The 17,965-nt window shown below is 47.4% G+C and overlaps 1 protein-coding gene across 1 annotated transcript in view; it reads left to right on the forward strand.

The window, feature by feature from the left end:
* Positions 1-1,113: 1,113 nt before the first annotated feature.
* LOC105902195 (kelch-like protein 12) overlaps positions 1,114-17,965 on the forward strand; it is an 18,987-nt gene continuing 2,135 nt past the window's right edge. The window contains exons 1-10 of the mRNA XM_031566838.2: positions 1,114-1,191; positions 1,317-1,467; positions 2,938-3,220; positions 4,246-4,399; positions 6,518-6,735; positions 8,917-9,066; positions 10,293-10,407; positions 10,655-10,761; positions 12,742-12,937; positions 15,610-15,768. Coding sequence (XP_031422698.1) covers positions 3,038-3,220; positions 4,246-4,399; positions 6,518-6,735; positions 8,917-9,066; positions 10,293-10,407; positions 10,655-10,761; positions 12,742-12,937; positions 15,610-15,768 — 1,282 coding nt within the window. The 5' untranslated portion in view covers positions 1,114-1,191; positions 1,317-1,467; positions 2,938-3,037. The remainder of the gene's footprint in view (positions 1,192-1,316; positions 1,468-2,937; positions 3,221-4,245; positions 4,400-6,517; positions 6,736-8,916; positions 9,067-10,292; positions 10,408-10,654; positions 10,762-12,741; positions 12,938-15,609; positions 15,769-17,965) is intronic.

The following is a 17,965-nucleotide window of genomic DNA, read 5'->3' on the forward strand; positions in this document are numbered from 1 at the left end:
CGATCTGGCAGCATCTGGGGTAAATGTACACACGTCTACAATCAGAAAACTCTAAACTGCTCAAGGGGTTCACATACTTTCAAGCAGCACTGTATGGTGTGTGTGTGTGTGTGTGTGTGTTACACAAGTATATGCTGTGTTCAGTTATTCAGAGGACCTTTCTTTTCAAACTTGACATCGATGAAAGGACCACCTCTGAGAATAAAGGAGAGAATTGTTTGATGCATATTCTGGATATTATACAGCAGTGATGACTGGATATTATACAGCAGTGATATTATACAGCAGTGATAGACTGGATATTATACAGCAGTGATAGACTGAAATTGAATCTGGTCTCTAGCTCCCAGCTGTTATTGGCTAGAACCCCTCTGATGTGATGTAGAAGTTGAAAAGTCAGTGTAAATGTTAAATAAAAGTTAGCATGGCAGTTTGGGGCAGTGACTTTCCAGACTTGCTTGATGGGTTTGTCATTATCACAGCTTGCCAATGCCAATGCATCAGCCATCTAGCTGATGCCAGCAAAGTAAAGGCTAGGATAGGAAAAGGTGTCACTACACAAGGAAGGGAGCTGCTGATCATAATCCAGACTCCAGCTGTCTCAGGAGTGGATATGAACCTCATGACAACCAGACTCCAGCTGTCTCACGAGCAGATATGGACCTCATGAGAACCAGACTCCAGCTGTCTCACGAGCGGATATGGACCTCATGAGAACCAGATGAGGCTGGATCAGGCCAAAGCTGTCTTACAGATGAGGTGATCTGATGGAGGAGGGTGAGGTGAGGTGATGGAGTAGGGTGAACTGATGGAGGAGGGTGAGGTGATGAAGTAGGCTGAAATGGCTGGGTCTGGGCCAGATTCGAGTCTCTGTCAGGTGAGGATAGATTTTAATTTTTGTATCATTAGTAAATCATAATGTGATAATGTCACCTTCACAATGTAGACTTTGCAGGTGTAATTAGTAAAAAAAAAATCTAAATTAAATATTTTATATATACAATACGATTAAATACCTTCATCATTCAATACGATTTATAACCCGAACCATTCACTTGTCATACATTCCATGTTTTCCTTTGTAGTTGTTTGTTTTAGTGACTTTGCAACAATGTTTCTTTTTGACGGGAAGGAACGCGGTGCGCGTTCTCGAATGTCGGGAATCGCGCGAGCGCGCTGCTGATGACGTTGGTATGTTTTCCTTGGAGTCGCTTGTACCTGACTCTAGTGTATGCGAGTTAGCGAGACTCCAGGATACATCTTTGCTGTTATTCAAGCGAGAGTGGTACAGCGGTTGAAATTATTTTCTCTCACAGCCTGGCAAGCGCTACGACCCGATTGTCCCAAGGGGTCAGCCTGACCACCCGACACCACAGCCGCTGAAGTGAAGGGTTGTTGCCGGAGTATGAAGCGCCATCGTGGGCAGGAGTAGCCTCAAATCCCTGAGCGTCTTCACCGTAATTAGCGGTGGGTCAAAGCTAGAAGCTATGCTGCAGAGAAGTAGCTCAGACATTAACATTATCAGTGTGGGCCTTTCAAATGTTTCATGCGTACATTGTGTTTTCCAGTTGCTTAGGTTGCATTCCCTTTGCTCACTAACCACTGAGTCAGCTTGCTAGCTAGCCAGTTAGCCAAACACACTAAAACCAGTAGTGTTGGTGGTTTACGCAAGTTAGCATGTTGGCTAGCCACCTCAGTACTATTCTAGTTTAATGTATTTGTGCTGTAAGAGTCACGTGTGAAGGTGTCTCTTGAGTTTTTCTCTCAGTTTTACAGTGACTGACAAGACATTGTCAGCAGCAGGTTAGCTGTGCGCTCTCACCAGCCCAGTCAGATCAGTTCACAGCCTACGCGTGTGTGGTAACGTAATGCCTCGCCAGCTAGGGCAGCTAGCTACCCTTCAATTCTGTCTCGGCTCCAGAGGCACGCCGGTTATCGTAGCGCTTCTGGAGTAACGACACTGTAGCTGCGCGACTCATGACACTGAATGTCGCTTTCGCGACCGGCTCCTCTCCGACCTTTCCCAACACCCGTCGAGCAAGGAGGCAAGTTGCACAGAACACGAGCTCCAGTAGTCATGATGTAAGTTTGGCACAGGATTTCAGTTATGCCGGGAGTGGATGGCAGAATAGTACAACCAGACGAGCAAAGGCCTGTGTTTTTTTACGTGTCAGAGACCCAGGATAGACTGCCAGTGTTCTGCTAGTGCACCTGAACACAGCTGTTTGACTTGAGGGCGGTGTTGATGGACTGAATGTTGACCTAGGCTGAGCTGGAAGGAGAGCAGGCTGTGTGATATTGTAGTCCTGTATGTGTCTGAATGTTGGCCTAGGCTGAGCCGTTTTGTGCCGTTGCATATTCTTCAGTGACCCAGATAATATGAGGATGTAGGCTGACTCAGTCCTGTATGTGTGCTGTGTGTGTTATTGTAGCAGTCCTGTATGTGTGCTGTGTGTTATTGTAGCAGTCCTGTATGTGTGCTGTGTGTTGTTGTAGTCCTGTATGTGTGCTGTGTGTTGTTGTAGTCCTGTATGTGTGCTGTGTGTTATTGTAGTCCTGTATGTGTGCTGCTGTGTGTTATTGTAGTCCTGTGTGTGTGTGTGTGTGTGTGTGTGTTTTTAAGCCTGATTTATGGTCGGCCGTTTACGCAGACACGCAGAGCCCTCTCCGTCGTTGCAAACCCTCTCTGAGCACCTCTCCGTGGCCTGACGTGCACCTCCCAAATTTTGTAACTATCCATCTAAATGACGCAGAGACCATGGAGACCGAAGGGCTATGATTGGTCCAACCCATGCTGTTTACCTTGTGGGTAGTAGCATGCTAACATTAGATAGCTGACTCAGACACCTCGCAAATCCCCTCAGACGTATTTTTCAGTTCCAATAACGGGGCAAGGCTTCTGGTGTTTAAATGCAGTGTTGTTGTCCTCCCCTATAGGTAAGTGAAGGCTGGTTTCTCATTGGCTGCTTCGCTCCCAGATTCCTTCCTGTCCTGCTGAGATCCTAGAGCCACCCTGGCGACCCCTACCGCTGTCGCCATGGCTCCCAAAGACATCATGACAAATTCGCATGCCAAGTCCATCCTGAACGCCATGAATGCTCTGCGGAAGAGTAACACGCTGTGTGACATAACGCTGCGCGTGGACAACACTGACTTCCCTGCGCACCGCATCGTCCTGGCAGCCTGCAGTGACTACTTCTGCGCCATGTTTACCAGCGAGGTAATGATGCTCTGCAGGGGTCACCATGACAACAGCACTAAGCACACGGCCTGGAAACACACACACACAAACACACATGTATACACTCTCTCATATGCACATACACACAGGCCTACACACTCACACACGCATACCTATCCACACACACACACACACACACACACACACACATACACATACATACATATCCACTCACACACACACACACACACATTCATTCTCTTTCTCAGAATCTATTGCTCTCCATCTGCTTGATTTGTGTGCTCTCAGCATCTCTCTCTCTCTCTCTCTCGTACACTGTTGATCTCTCTCTCTCTCTCCCTCTCTCTCTCTCTCTCTCTCTCCTCGTACACTGTTGATCTCTCTCTTCCTCTCTCTCTCTCTCTCTTCCTCTCTCTCTCTCTCTCTCTCTCTCTTGAAGCCTTTCTCCTCCCTCTCTCTCTCTCTGTGTCTCTCCTCCCACTCTCTTCCTGTTAGAGGACTGGGTAAGTCAGATGTCATAGGGCGAGTGTATTATGATGAGTTGTAGTGTTGTAATGGTTTACACTAGTTAAAATGTGTGCTTTAGCATTTAGATGCTATGCGAGTCTGTGGTGCAACACATTGATTCTTCCATGTGAAGCTCCATGAATGTCCCTGATGAATATCCATCCCCTGGAGCCCCCTGTGCATGGCCTGGCGTGTGTGCCTGTGTGAGTGGGTTTGGATTTACACAGTGTTCAAGCGTGGTGTGGCACCCTTTCATTATAGAGTATATTTGTTTCATGCGTTTGGGGGAGAACAACATTGGAAATAGGCTTGGAGAACTGCAATGTATAAAGTCAGCACTGGGGGGCGCTCATGATCACTGAGCCCTCTCGGTGAGGTTTCCTCCTGCACTAGCCTTGCTGGACACACACTACAGAGGCCCAGTGTGTGTGTGTTCGCTTGTGTGTGTGTTCGCTTGTGTGTTTTCCTGTGCGTGTTAGTGTGTGTGTATGTGTTTGTGTTGTAATGTGCTGTATGCTCTTTGTTTCTCTGCGTAGCTCTCAGAAAAAGGGAAGTCATATGTGGATATCCAGGGTCTGACTGCGATCACCATGGAGATCCTCCTGGACTTTGTGTACACGGAGACGGTGCTGGTTACCGTGGAGAATGTGCAGGAGCTGCTGCCTGCCGCGTGTCTGTTGCAGCTCAAAGGTGAACACGCACACGCACACACACAAATACTCAACACTCGGTCACATCTCTGGTGCAGCTTACAGGGGAACACTCACAAAGATGCACACACACACACACACACACTCATAAATACTAAAAATATTAGCAGATACTCATACTCACAGGAGCACAACTCAATGGTACACACACACACATATAGATATATATATATACACAGTGGGGAAAATAAGTATTTGACCCCCTGCCGATTTCGCAAGTTTGGCCACTTGCAAAGAAATGTGTGATCTATAATTGTAATGGTAGGTCTATTTCAACAGTGAGAGACAGAATATCAACAAAAACATCCAGAAAATTGCATTTTATAACAGTTATAAATTGATTTGCATTTGTTGCGGAAAATAAGTATTTGAACCCCTACCAAACAGCAAGAATTCTGGCTCCCACAGACCAGTTATGTGCCCAAGAAGCACACAGATTAGTCCTCATTAGGCCTAACAAGGTACACCTGATCTCAACTGGTGACGTGTATAAAAGAAACCGGTCCAAAGAATCATACTTCACACCTTCAACCTCACCACCATTGGCAAGACCAAAGAGTTGTCCAAGGACGTCAGAGATAAGATTGTAGACCTGCAAAGAGGAGTGGACCAAAATCCCTCCTGAGATGTGTGTAAACCTGGTGACCAACTACAAGAAACTTCTGACGTCTGTGCTTGCCAACAAGGGTTATTCCACCAAGTACTAAGTCATGTTTTGCTAGGGGTTCAAATACTTATTTTCCGTGACAAATGCAAATCAATTCATAACTGTTATAAAATGCAGTTTTCTGGATGTTTTTGTTGATATTCTGTCTCTCACTGTTAAAATAGACCTACCATTACAATTATAGATCACACATTTCTTTGCAAGTGGCCAAACTTGCGAAATCGGCAGGGGGTCAAATACTTATTTTCCCCACTGTATATACACACACACACACATATACACACACAATTGCTTCCTTATCAGTACATGCACTTATATCTAAACATTTACCCTCATATTTTGACACACATGCCCTTGAGAGCGGAAGTGGTGTTTCGGCCCATGTGAGGTCTGCTCTGGGGAGATGATGTGTGTGTGTGTGTGTGTGTGTGTGTGTGTGTGTGTGTGTGTGTGTGTGTGTGTGTGTGTGTGTGTGTGTGTGTGTGTGTGTGTGTGTGTGTGTGTGTGTGTGTGTGTGTGTGTGTGTGTGTGTGTGGTGTTTCGTGTGAGGTCTGCTCTGGGTAGATGATCAGATTGGTGTGTGCCTGCTGCAGAGACAGGAAATGACACTTCCACAGTCGGACCCCTCTCTTCCTGTTAGTGGAGCGTTGTGTCACAGTTCACAGCCTCTGCCTTCTCTCTGTGTGACTGGACCATCACACCTTAGTTAGCATGCATGAACACTTCAGTACAAACACCCATGTAATGTCATATCACTAACACAGCTTTAGTGCTATGTAATCTGTAATCTGTGAGCCATTGATATCTGTCCAGCGTTACGGATCTGATAAAACCTCTCAGTAAGTACATGAAGATGCACTGGCACACAGAGTGATTCAGCATGTGCACTAGAACCCCCACACATGACCTGGTTCCACCAGAACCCCCACACATGACCTGGTTCTATTATTATTATTGCTATTGCTATTGTTAATGTTATTTAACAGATTAGAGCCAGATCAAAGCCGGATCAGAGCCAGATCAGGGCCAGATTAGAGCCAGATTAGAGCCAGATCAGAGCCAGATTAGGCCAGTGTCAGTAGTTAGCTGGGCAGTGGGGAATGGGCTGTTGTTTCAGTGCTGTTTCTGACAGCAGGGCTCTGTAGGCCGCAGCCCATTGTGTGTGGCTGCTTGAGGGCTCAGTGGTTGCGTGTGTGTGTGTGTGTGTGTGGCTGCATGTGTCTGCATGTGTGTGGCTGCTTGAGGGCCCAGTGTCTGCTGTCCTGAAGGGGAGAGAGAAGAGGCCTGTGGCTCTGGACTGGGCCAGAATCAGCTGATTGCTATGGGTCACACACACACACACACACACACAGGGTCGACCTGCTGGATGTTACTGTCTGAGCTATCACCCCAAACCCTTCTGTGACCTTTTCAAACCCTGACCTTTGGCAGGGGTCAAGAGGGCCTGCTGTGACTTCCTGAACAGCCAGCTGGACCCGACGAACTGTCTGGGCATCCGGGACTTTGCCGAGATGCACAACTGCCTGGAGCTGATGACGGCGGCCGAGCTCTTCTCCCAGAAGCACTTCAGCGAGGTGGTGCAGCACGAGGAGTTCATGCTGCTCAGCCAGGACGAGGTGGAGAAGCTCATCAAGTGTGACGAGATCCAGGTATCTCTGTCTATACACACACACACACACACACACACACACACACACACACACATATCTCCGTCTCTATACACACACACACACACACACACACGTATCTCTGTCTCTATATACACACACACACACACACACACACGTATCTCCGTCTCTATACACACACACACGTATCTCTGTCTCTATACACACACTGTTACGTTCCGGCCGAAACAATAACATTGGAGGCAGACAACAACGGTTTTCTACAAAAGTTACGCGTATTTATTTAGTCCATACAATTTATTATTCAAAGGCGATGTGTCTAGGGTTATACGTCCAACGCTGCATGCCAGCTCGAGAGAAAGAGACAGGTGTCCACTGGTCCTTTATACTCCACACCTCCCAGGTGTAGATAATCAGTCCATCAATGACGCTCGTCATCCCCACTGTTGCCTGCAGGCCACACATGGCCACTGCAATGTCTGCAGGGACGCAGGGGGTCGTAACACACACACACTTATCTCTGTCTCTATGCACACACACACACACACACACACACACACACACACACACACGTATCTCTGTCTATACAAACAGACACACACACACACACACTTCTCTCTGTCTCTATACACACACACACACACTGTGGGAGCCTGGCCTTACAAGGGCAAACAGTGGGTACACAAACTGGAAAAGAGCAGTCAGACACAGGAGTTGCGGTGAATAGAATTTAGGAGTTTATTTTATAAACTAAGGGGGAGAAGGGAGGGGGAGCACAAAGGTAACTCAAAAAGGTAACTCAAAAAGCTTCACCGGCCTGGCAGTTGGCGTCAGGGGCTCCGTCGGGCTCTTTCTGAGGCAAGAGAGAGAGAGAGACAGCGATTATTCCTCTTCAACAATACAAAGGGCTGGCCGCGGGCCTCTTACCCTAAAACTGGCTTGGAAAACTCCTCAGTAGCTCAAGTCTGGCTTCTGTATCCTCTGGTTGAGGTTAAAAAGGCTCCTGATTGGCTGATTGATTCAGTGCACCTGTGAGGGACAACCAGAGACACCTGGGTGGGGAGGAGTTCCCTATGACAGTGGACTCACACGTACACGTTGGAATGCGTTGATCCGGCGAGGTTGACGCATCCCCATTCACTTTGAATGGGGTGACGTCATCCTTTGCCGAACTGAATTGTGGCTCCGTTGGGTTCTGTTGCGTTGCGTTTCATGCGTTGCTTGCTGCAGGAGTTGTCGAGAGGCAACACATGCGTCAGCCAATCAAATTGTCTTTCATGCATAACTGACAGCACAGGCGCTAGCCAATCAGATCGCGTTTATGCTAACGTCTGAGAAGCGGGAAGCTCAAAAAAAAAAGATGGCGGACCAAACTCCGTAGATTGTCGTATTTGTACCTAAATGTTGTTTGTTTGACTTTTTTTTGCTTAGATTTTTTAAAAGTTAGCGAGAAATAGACACTGTACAATGTAAAAACCCCTTTATTGTAACTGAAAAATACGTCTGATAGGTGACAGACACCTCGCAAATCCTATCTAATGTTAGCATGCTACTACTGCTACTGACTAACAGCTTGCTAGTGGCGTGATTGGTTTGTTGACCTGTCAATCTCACTATAACGTCTCTGGTATCAGCACAACCCCATGCGCCAGGCTCCTCCGCCGCCATCCGTTGGCACAACGCATTCCGACGGAACCCTGTGAGCGCTCTGTGAGAATCCTCTGGGGTAGTACCGCCCATCCAACACCATGCCTCTTGATTGCCTTCGTTTGGCTGTACTTAGCCATGTGGGGCACTGCTCACCGGCTGGGCCATCACAACACACACACACAAACAAACACACACACACACACACACATATCTCTGTCTCTACACACACACACACACTTATCCCATTTAATCCCCCCCCACCACACACACACACACACACACACACACACACACACACACACACGTATCTCTGTCTCTATACACACACACACACACGTATACATGACTGTGCGTCTCTGTGCCCCAGGGCTGGAATGTTGATGCAGAAAAGAGCATGACTCGCCATCAGAGCACGAGATAACGGTGTCTGTGTGTGTGTGTGTGTGTGTGTGTGTGTCTGCGTGTGTCTGCGCGTGTGTGTGTGTGTGTGTGTATATGTGGTGTGCGTGTGTGTGTGTGTGCCTGTGTGTGTGTGCGTGTGTGTGTGTGTAGGTGGACTCTGAGGAGCCTGTGTTTGAGGCCGTAGTGAACTGGGTGAAGCACAGCCATAAGGAGAGGGAGCCGTTTCTGTCCCACATGCTGGAACATGTCCGCATGCCTCTGCTCACACCGCGCTACATCACCGACGTCATCGACGCTGAGGTGAGACGCACGCACGCAGGCACGCACACACATACACACATAGACACACACATACACAAGCACACATAAGCACACATACACGCACACATACCCGCACACATACCCACACACACACACTCACACGCACGCACGCACATAGACACACACATAGACACACATACACAAGCACACATACCTACACATACACACACACGCACACATACCCACACACACGCACACATACACATACAGTGGGGAAAATAAGTATTTGACCCTCTGCCGATTTCACAAGTTTTGCCACTTGCAAAGAAATGCGTGATCTATAATTGTAATGGTGAGAGACAGAATATCAACAAAAATTTTATAACAGTTATGAATTGATTTGCTTTTGATCGCGGCAAATAAGTATTTCTTCTTTGCAACTTGCGAAATCGGCAGGGGTTCAAATACTTATTTTCCCCACTGTATACACACACGTACACACACACACGCATGTTTTCAAATCAGTTTGACTGTTGCCAAGATGTAATTCTGGGGTGGGCATTTGGATGGAGGGCAGGTAGCTAAATTCCTCATGAATAGTCAGGTTAATGTCCAAATCCTACCCGTCTGAGGTGAGACGCACACACACACACACACACACACACTTGCACACACTCGCACTCTCTCACACACACATATACATACACATATTCATCATGAATAAACAGGTTAATGTCCAAATCACATATACACCAATACACACACACACACACACACACACACACACACACACACACTCACATACATATACACACTCACACACATACACACACACACACACACACACACACACACACACACACACACACACACACACACACATCATGAATAGACAGGCTAATGTCCAAACCCGTCTGCCATAGTCCAGACTGCAACTGCAGCACGATCGTTCTCCACACCCCTTTATTCAAAAACAGTCAAACTGCCCTGCTTAGCAATCATAGACAAGAAACTAAAGAACTAAAGATGATACACACTCACACACGCGCACACACACACACACACACTCACCCTCCTGCCAGGCTGCAGATCAAGCTTGACCACCACTCCTGATGAGGGGAGCCGTCCACACCCACATAATGATTCAATAGGAGCCTGCTCAGAGTGCCAGAGTGATGCACTGGTGTATGTGAGTGTGTAACATGTTGTTCTGTGTGTGTGTGTTTGAAATCATGTTGTTCTGTGTGTGTGTTGGTGTTTTATAGCCCCTGATTCGCTGCAGTCTGCCGTGTAGAGATCTGGTTGACGAAGCCAAGAAGTTCCACCTGCGGCCTGAGCTGAGAAGCGAGATGCAGGGACCCCGGACACAGGCACGCCTAGGTCAGGCTCTCACCTTTACCCTTTAAACTTTAACCCCACACACAGGCACGCCTAGGTCAGGCTCTCACCTTCAACCTTTAACCCCACACACAGACACGCCAAGGTCAGGCTCTCACTTTTAACCTTTAAACTTTAACCCCACACACAGGCATACATAGGTGAGACTCACCTTTAACCTTTATGTCTGTGTCTGTGTGTCTGTGTGTGTGTGTGTGTGTGTGTGTGGTGTGTGTGTGTCTCCCTGTAGGTGCTAAGGAGGTGCTGCTGGTGATCGGGGGCTTTGGCAGTCAGCAGTCCCCCATAGACGTGGTGGAGAAGTACGACCCCAAAACACAGGAGTGGAGCTTCCTGCCTGTGAGTGCCTCCACCCTCCAAGCCAGCAGGACACACACACACATAAGCATGCACACACACACTCTCTCTCACACACACACACACACACACACACACACACACGCACACACGCATGCACACACTCTCTCTCTCACACACACACATGCACACACACACTCTCTCTCTCTCACACACACACACACACATGCACACACTCTCTCTCACACACACACACACACAAACACGCACGCACGCACACACTCTCTCTCTCACACACACACACACCCTGACCCTCATCCCTGACCCAGCCCCAGCCCAGAGTTGGCCGCTTGTTAGGGGGTCAATCATGCCCCCTCGTTGTGTCACTCATGAATTGAATTCCTTTTCAGAATCAGAGCTGCACATACAAAACATCCCAGCTGCCAACCCCACATGATTGGCATGAGTGACCCCATAGCAGGGCATGAGTGCCACCCAGCCCCACATGATTGGCATGAGTGCCACCCAACCCCACATGATTGGCATGAGTGCCACCCAACCCCACATGATTGGCATGAGTGACCCCCAACCCCACATGATTGGCATGAGTGACCCCATAGCAGGGCATGAGTGACCCCCAACCCCACATGATTGGCATGAGTGCCACCCAACCCCACATGATTGGCATGAGTGACCCCCAACCCCACATGATTGGCATGAGTGACCCCATAGCAGGGCATGAGTGACCCCCAACCCCACATGATTGGCATGAGTGACCCCATATCAGGGCATGAGTGCCACCCAACCCCACATGATTGGCATGAGTGACTCTAGGCCGGGTGAGGGTGACCCCCTACTGTGCATCCTTCAGTGCATTAGACTTTATATTTCGTTCTCATTATATATATTGTTCATAAAGTCCAGGGGCGGTTTTTCCTACAGGCGGTATAGGCGGTCGCCTAGGGCGCCACTCAGAGGGGGGCACAAAAAAAAAAAAAAAGAATTGTGTTTTTGTTTTGCTGGACAGTTTTTTTTTTTTGCGCCCCCTTCTATATCTCCAACCAATATTTTGACATAAAATAAATAAATCTAACATTAGGGTAAAATGAGCCAAAAATCGAAAACGGAAGGGGTACGTACGTCCTTGGTGTTGTCTGAACATGCTAGCACAGTGAGACGTTTGGTTAGAGTGTGTGTGTGTGTTCAAGAAACTTTGAAGAACGAAATAATGAAGAGGCAAAAGCCATCCGGGGCGCAATTTAAGAAGAAAAGAAAGGAAGAAGAAGAGAAACGTGCCAAGGAGAAAGGTAAATCCTTAAATAAAAATAGCCTAGAATGAATTCCAGATAAGAAAACGTTCACGAATGCGTGAATTGCCCCGGGCACTTTAGTGGAGTTAAGAAGAAAAGATGTACCTTATCAAGTTTTCCTACTCCCTGTCAGATAGTTCTTTAAGGATTTTACAGAGGCGGGTATATCAAAAATGATATGTCCATTTATTCTACATTATACAAAAACGACATGATTAAAATAGGGGCGCACATATAAAGCCAATAGCCAGTGCAACAACACTACACATATCTTACTCGTTGCATAGGACACCCATTAAGGAAGCCAAACACGGCAACTTGTCAACAAATGAGGAATACTGGTAAAAATCCAAGTGTTGTATTGTCAACTTTAGCGAATGAATTGTATGTAATCTTGCTACTTAGCTAACGCTAGCTAGCCAGTGACTTGTGACGTTCCTTGTTAATGCCATTCAGTCGAAACATCAGTTCAAGTTCAGCTGTACCGCAATTTGCGCCAGGAGTGAAGCTCGCCTAGAGCGCCAAATGTGCTAGGGCCGCCCCTGATAAAGTCTAATGCACTGGAAGATGCACAGTACTACTGCACCTCACACTCTTTCTCACACACACCCTCACTCACACACACACACACACACACACACCCTCTCTCACACACCCTCTCTCACACACACACACACATTCATTGCTTTCTCACACACTTTTCCTCTGTCAGAACATCGCCCGTAAGCGGCGCTACGTGGCGACGGTTGCCCTTAACGACCGCGTGTACGTGATTGGCGGGTACGACGGGCGCTCGCGGCTCAGCTCGGTGGAGTGTCTGGACTACACGGCAGACGAGGACGGGGTCTGGTACACCGTGGCAACCATGAACGTGCGCCGAGGACTGGCAGGGGCCACCACACTAGGAGGTGAGAGGAGCCGGGACACACACACACTCTCTCACACACACACACACACACACACACACACACACTCTCTCTCTCACTCTCTCACACACACTCACACATCCATGTACTGGGGGCAGAGGGAGCCTATGGAGTTAGATTTGTTTAATAATTCACAAACAAACGAAACGCGAGTCACAAACAAACGAAACGCGATTCAAACGAACAAACCGCGATTTACAAACAAACGAAACACGATTCACAAATGTATTTCATGATTCACAAATGTATTTTGTGATTCACAAATAAATGACCCCATGACATTTGTTTGCAACCTGACGAACACGAGTTACAAATCCCTGCATTCGTCCGTGTGGATTTTTGGAACTTTCCTAACGCGTTTAGATTCACAAATGCATTTTTTCTAAAAGATATTCTCTGCAGCCTATCAGATCTCTTCCATTTTTAGCCAATCACATTATAGTGTCTATGTGGACTACAAACCACCCGTCATGGTTATGGACATTGTCCGAGATCACGAGCAATGGCATCTGGTAGCTGCTCGCCAAATGTTAGTGAAATGTAGCTTGTTAATCTTATTAAACCGATTATCATACGTGGTTGAATATTCTTGAGAATGGCAGGATCCATGTTTAGTCATTTTAAGTGTTCCCTAGGCTAACGTTTAGCAAGCTAGCTAGTCAATGTCTAACATAACATTGGCCTTGCTAACATGGATAGAGCTACGCTTGCTGAATTAGTCTCTAGCCAGGTAACATCTTACATGGGACTTTAGTGAGCAGATCATTAAAACGATTTATTTTTTTACAAAGCAGGGGCTGTGAAGTGGAGGCATCAGCACATGTTCTTGTGCAAGCCCTAGCTAGGAATATTTCCCCAATGCCAGAGAGATGAGCAGCAGAGAGCATAGTTAGGGCTGTAACTATGGCCCCTACCATACCTAATGCCGCCAATACTAGGGTGAGACAGGCTATGAGAAGGTAATAAATACATAGTGCACAGACACACATAAGGTGCTTCAGAATTCTACGGAATATTAGCCTAAATTCGAATGAATGGACCATCCCAGCATTCAGATGTCTGCTATAATTTACATTGGGCATGAAATTACCAATTTCTAGCTACCGATGCTTAACTACCAAGCTACTGCCACACAATTTTATTATTTTGACATGCCACACAATTTAACCATGTAAGATGTGGCTAGAGAGCAAACATATGCAGCAAGCGTAGCTCTATCCATGTTAGCAAGGCCTAGCTTGCTAAACGTTAGCCTAGGAAACACTTAAAATGACTAAACATGGATCCTGCCATTCTCAAGAATATTCAACCATGTATGATAATCGGTTTAATAAGATTAACAAGCTATATTTCACTAACATTTAGTGGGCAGCTAACAGATGCTATTGCTCGTGATCTGAGACGATGTCCATAACTATGACGGCCGGGTGGTTTGTAGTCCACATAGACACTATAATGTGATTGGCTAAAATCGGAAGAGATCTGATAGGCTGCAGAGAATATCTTTTAGAAAAAATGCATTTGTAAACGCATTAGGAAAGTTCCAAAAATCCACACAGACGAATGCAGGGATTTGTAACTCGTGTTCGTCAGGTTGCAAACAAATGTCATGGGGTAATTTATTTGTGAATCACAAAATACATTTGTGAATCGCGTTTCGTTCGTTTGAATCGCGTTTTGTTTGTTTGTGACTCGTGTTTCGTTTGTTTGAATCGCGTTTCGTTTGTTTGTGAATTATGAAACAAATCTAACTCCATAGGAGCCTGACTGGGCATTACTGGGAACTGAACCAGGAAGAGCAAGAATGGATTGGGGAACAGTGAGAACTAAACTGAGAACTGTGAGGATTAACATCACCTGGAAGAACACTAGGGAACTAGCCTAGGCTGAGAACTGTAGCAACTGGACCGTAAGCAGTATTACTGGTAACGCGGAACTGTTGGTGTTAGGGTTAGTGTTAACTGGACATGTCTTGAGAACTGAGGTAATACCAGTCAACTGACGCCAGTTAGAACTGAGGTAATACCCGTCAACTGACGCCAGTTAGAACTGAGGTAATACCAGTCAACTGACGCCAGTTAGAACTGAGGTAATACCCGTCAACTGACGCCAGTTAGAACTGAGGTCATACCAGTCAACTGACACCAGTTAGAACTGAGGTCATACCAGTCAACTGACACCAGTTAGAACTGAGGTAATACCAGTCAACTGACGCCAGTTAGAACTGAGGTAATACCAGTCAACTGACGCCAGTTAGAACTGAGATAATACCAGTCAACTGACGCCAGTTAGAACTGAGGTCATACCAGTCAACTGACACCAGTTAGAACTGAGATAATACCAGTCAACTGACGCCAGTTAGAACTGAGGTAATACCCGTCAACTGACGCCAGTTAGAACTGAGGTAGTACCAGTCAACTGACGCCAGTTAGAACTGAGGTAATGTAATACCAGTCAACTGACTGCTGTGAAAACTGACATTGGAGGAAAGACAATAAGTGTTCTATGATGTTAGGAGTTAGCAACTATCACAGCTACAACACATAGCAATAACTGCCAGTGTGTGTGTGTGTGTGTGTGTGTGTGTGTGTGTGTGTGTGTGTGTGTGTGTGTGTGTGTGTGTGTGTGTGTGTGTGTGTGTGATCTGCCCCCAGACATGATCTACGTGGCGGGGGGTTTTGACGGCAGCCGAAGACACACCAGTATGGAGCGTTACGACCCCAACATTGACCAGTGGAGCATGCTGGGAGATATGCAGACGGCCAGAGAGGGCGCAGGACTGGTGGTGGCCAGCGGCCTCATCTATTGCCTCGGTAGGGCGCACACACACACACACACACACAGTAGCACACACACACAGGAGCGCACACACACACACACACACACACACACACACACACAGAGGAGCGCCCGCCTACACACACACACACACACACACACAGAGGAGCGCCCGCCTACACACACACACACACACACACACAGACACACAGGAGCGCCCGCCTACACACACACACACACACACACACAGGAGTGCACACACACACACACACAGGAGTGCACACACACACACACACACACACACACACACAGGAGTGCCCGCCTACACACACACACACACAGGAGCGCCCGCCTACACACACACACACACACACACACACAGGAGCGCCCGCCTACAAACACACACACACACACACACAGGAGCGCCCGCCCACACACACACACACACACACACACAGGAGCGCCCGCCACACACACACACAGGAGCGCTCGCGCACACACACACACACACACACACACACAGGCCACTACCTGACACAGTTACAAGTCTTTTATTGTCAGATGCACAGAATGACACAGGGTCAGACTGGGCACTGAAATTCTTAGGACAAGGCACCACACAACAACCTACCAACCTACCATAACATAGCAAACATAATATAACATAACATAACATGACATACACTCTGTACAAGTACTCTGAACATAATTTACATGTAATAACATATAATAACCTTACTAAATATACAAGACAAATATACAATACAATATGCTAAAACACATACCAACCTATACATATAATACTAACATATATACATATAACATATAATACACATATAGTAACATATAATAAACTAAACTACAGACAAATGGGAGTAGCAGATAGTGCAATAATTCTGATGAATATGTATTTGTAGTGCAAGAGACAGTATGTAAGTGTAAGTACAAGCAGTAATTTGAAAGTGACAGTGTATGTAAGTGACGAGTGCAAAAGTGTCGATAGTGTGTCAGTGTCCATTTAGCAGCCTGATGGCTCTCGGGAAGAAACTGTTCTCCAGTCTGCGTGTGCGAGACCGGATACTACGGTACTGCCTTCCAGAAGGCAGCAGGGTGAAAAGTCTGAAGGCTGGATGATAGCAGTCCTTTAGGATCCTGCCAGTTTTCCTGAGGCATCGTGTGCGGTATGTGTCCTGCAGGGCTGGGAGCTCCCTACCGATGATGAACTCCGCAGTCCTGACCACACTACGTAGGGCCTTGCGGTCCTTGGCTGTGCAGCTCCCATACCACACTGTGATGCACCCAGTCAGGATGCTTTCTATTGTACATCTGTAGAAATTGGTGAGGATGACTGAATCCAGTCTCCTCAGGAAGAAGAGGCGCTTCCGGGCCGCTTTGACCACCTTGTCTGTGTGAGCAGACCAGGTGAGGTCGTTACTGACCCCGAGGAACCTGAAGCAGCTGACCATTTCCACTGCGGAACCGTTGATATGCAGGGGTGCATGCTCCTCCACCTGCCGTCTCCTATAGTCCACAATCATCTCCTTTGTCTTGCTGATGTTGAGAGAGAGGCTATTATCCTGACACCATGTAGTCAGGGTATCAACCTCCTCTCTGTAGGCTGACTCATCATTGCCAGTGATGAGGCCCACAATGGTTGTGTCATCAGCAAACTTGACAATGAGGTTGGAGCTGTGCGTAGCTACACAGTCATGCGTGAACAAGGAGAACAGGAGGGGGCTGAGCACACAGCCCTGGGTGGTGCCTGTGTTGGTGATGACTGTGGATGAGGTGCGGTCACCGATTCTCACCACCTGTGGCCTCCCCGTCAGGAAGTCGAAGACCCATTTGCATAGGGAGATGCTTAGTCCCAGGTCTACGAGCTTCGAGAGGAGTCTGGAGGGGATGATGGTATTGAATGCTGAACTGTAGTCAATGAACAGCATCCTCACATATGTATTCCCTTTGTCCAGGTGGGTGAGGGCGGTGTGCGTGGTCAGGGCTATGGCATCGTCTGTAGACCTGTTGGACCGGTATGCAAACTGCATAGGGTCCAGGGTGGGAGGCAGCAAGGAGCAGATGAATGATTTGACTAGCCGCTCGAAGCACTTCATGATCACAGAGGTCAGTGCTACCGGGCGGTAGTCATTCAAGCAGGTGACCTTGGTGTTCTTGGGCCGACAGGGACGATAGTGGTCCGTTTGAAGCATGTGGGGAGTACAGACAGGCTGAGGG

This window comes from Clupea harengus, chromosome 4 (assembly GCF_900700415.2).
Source record: "Clupea harengus chromosome 4, Ch_v2.0.2, whole genome shotgun sequence".
Taxonomy (NCBI): Eukaryota; Metazoa; Chordata; class Actinopteri; order Clupeiformes; family Clupeidae; genus Clupea; species Clupea harengus.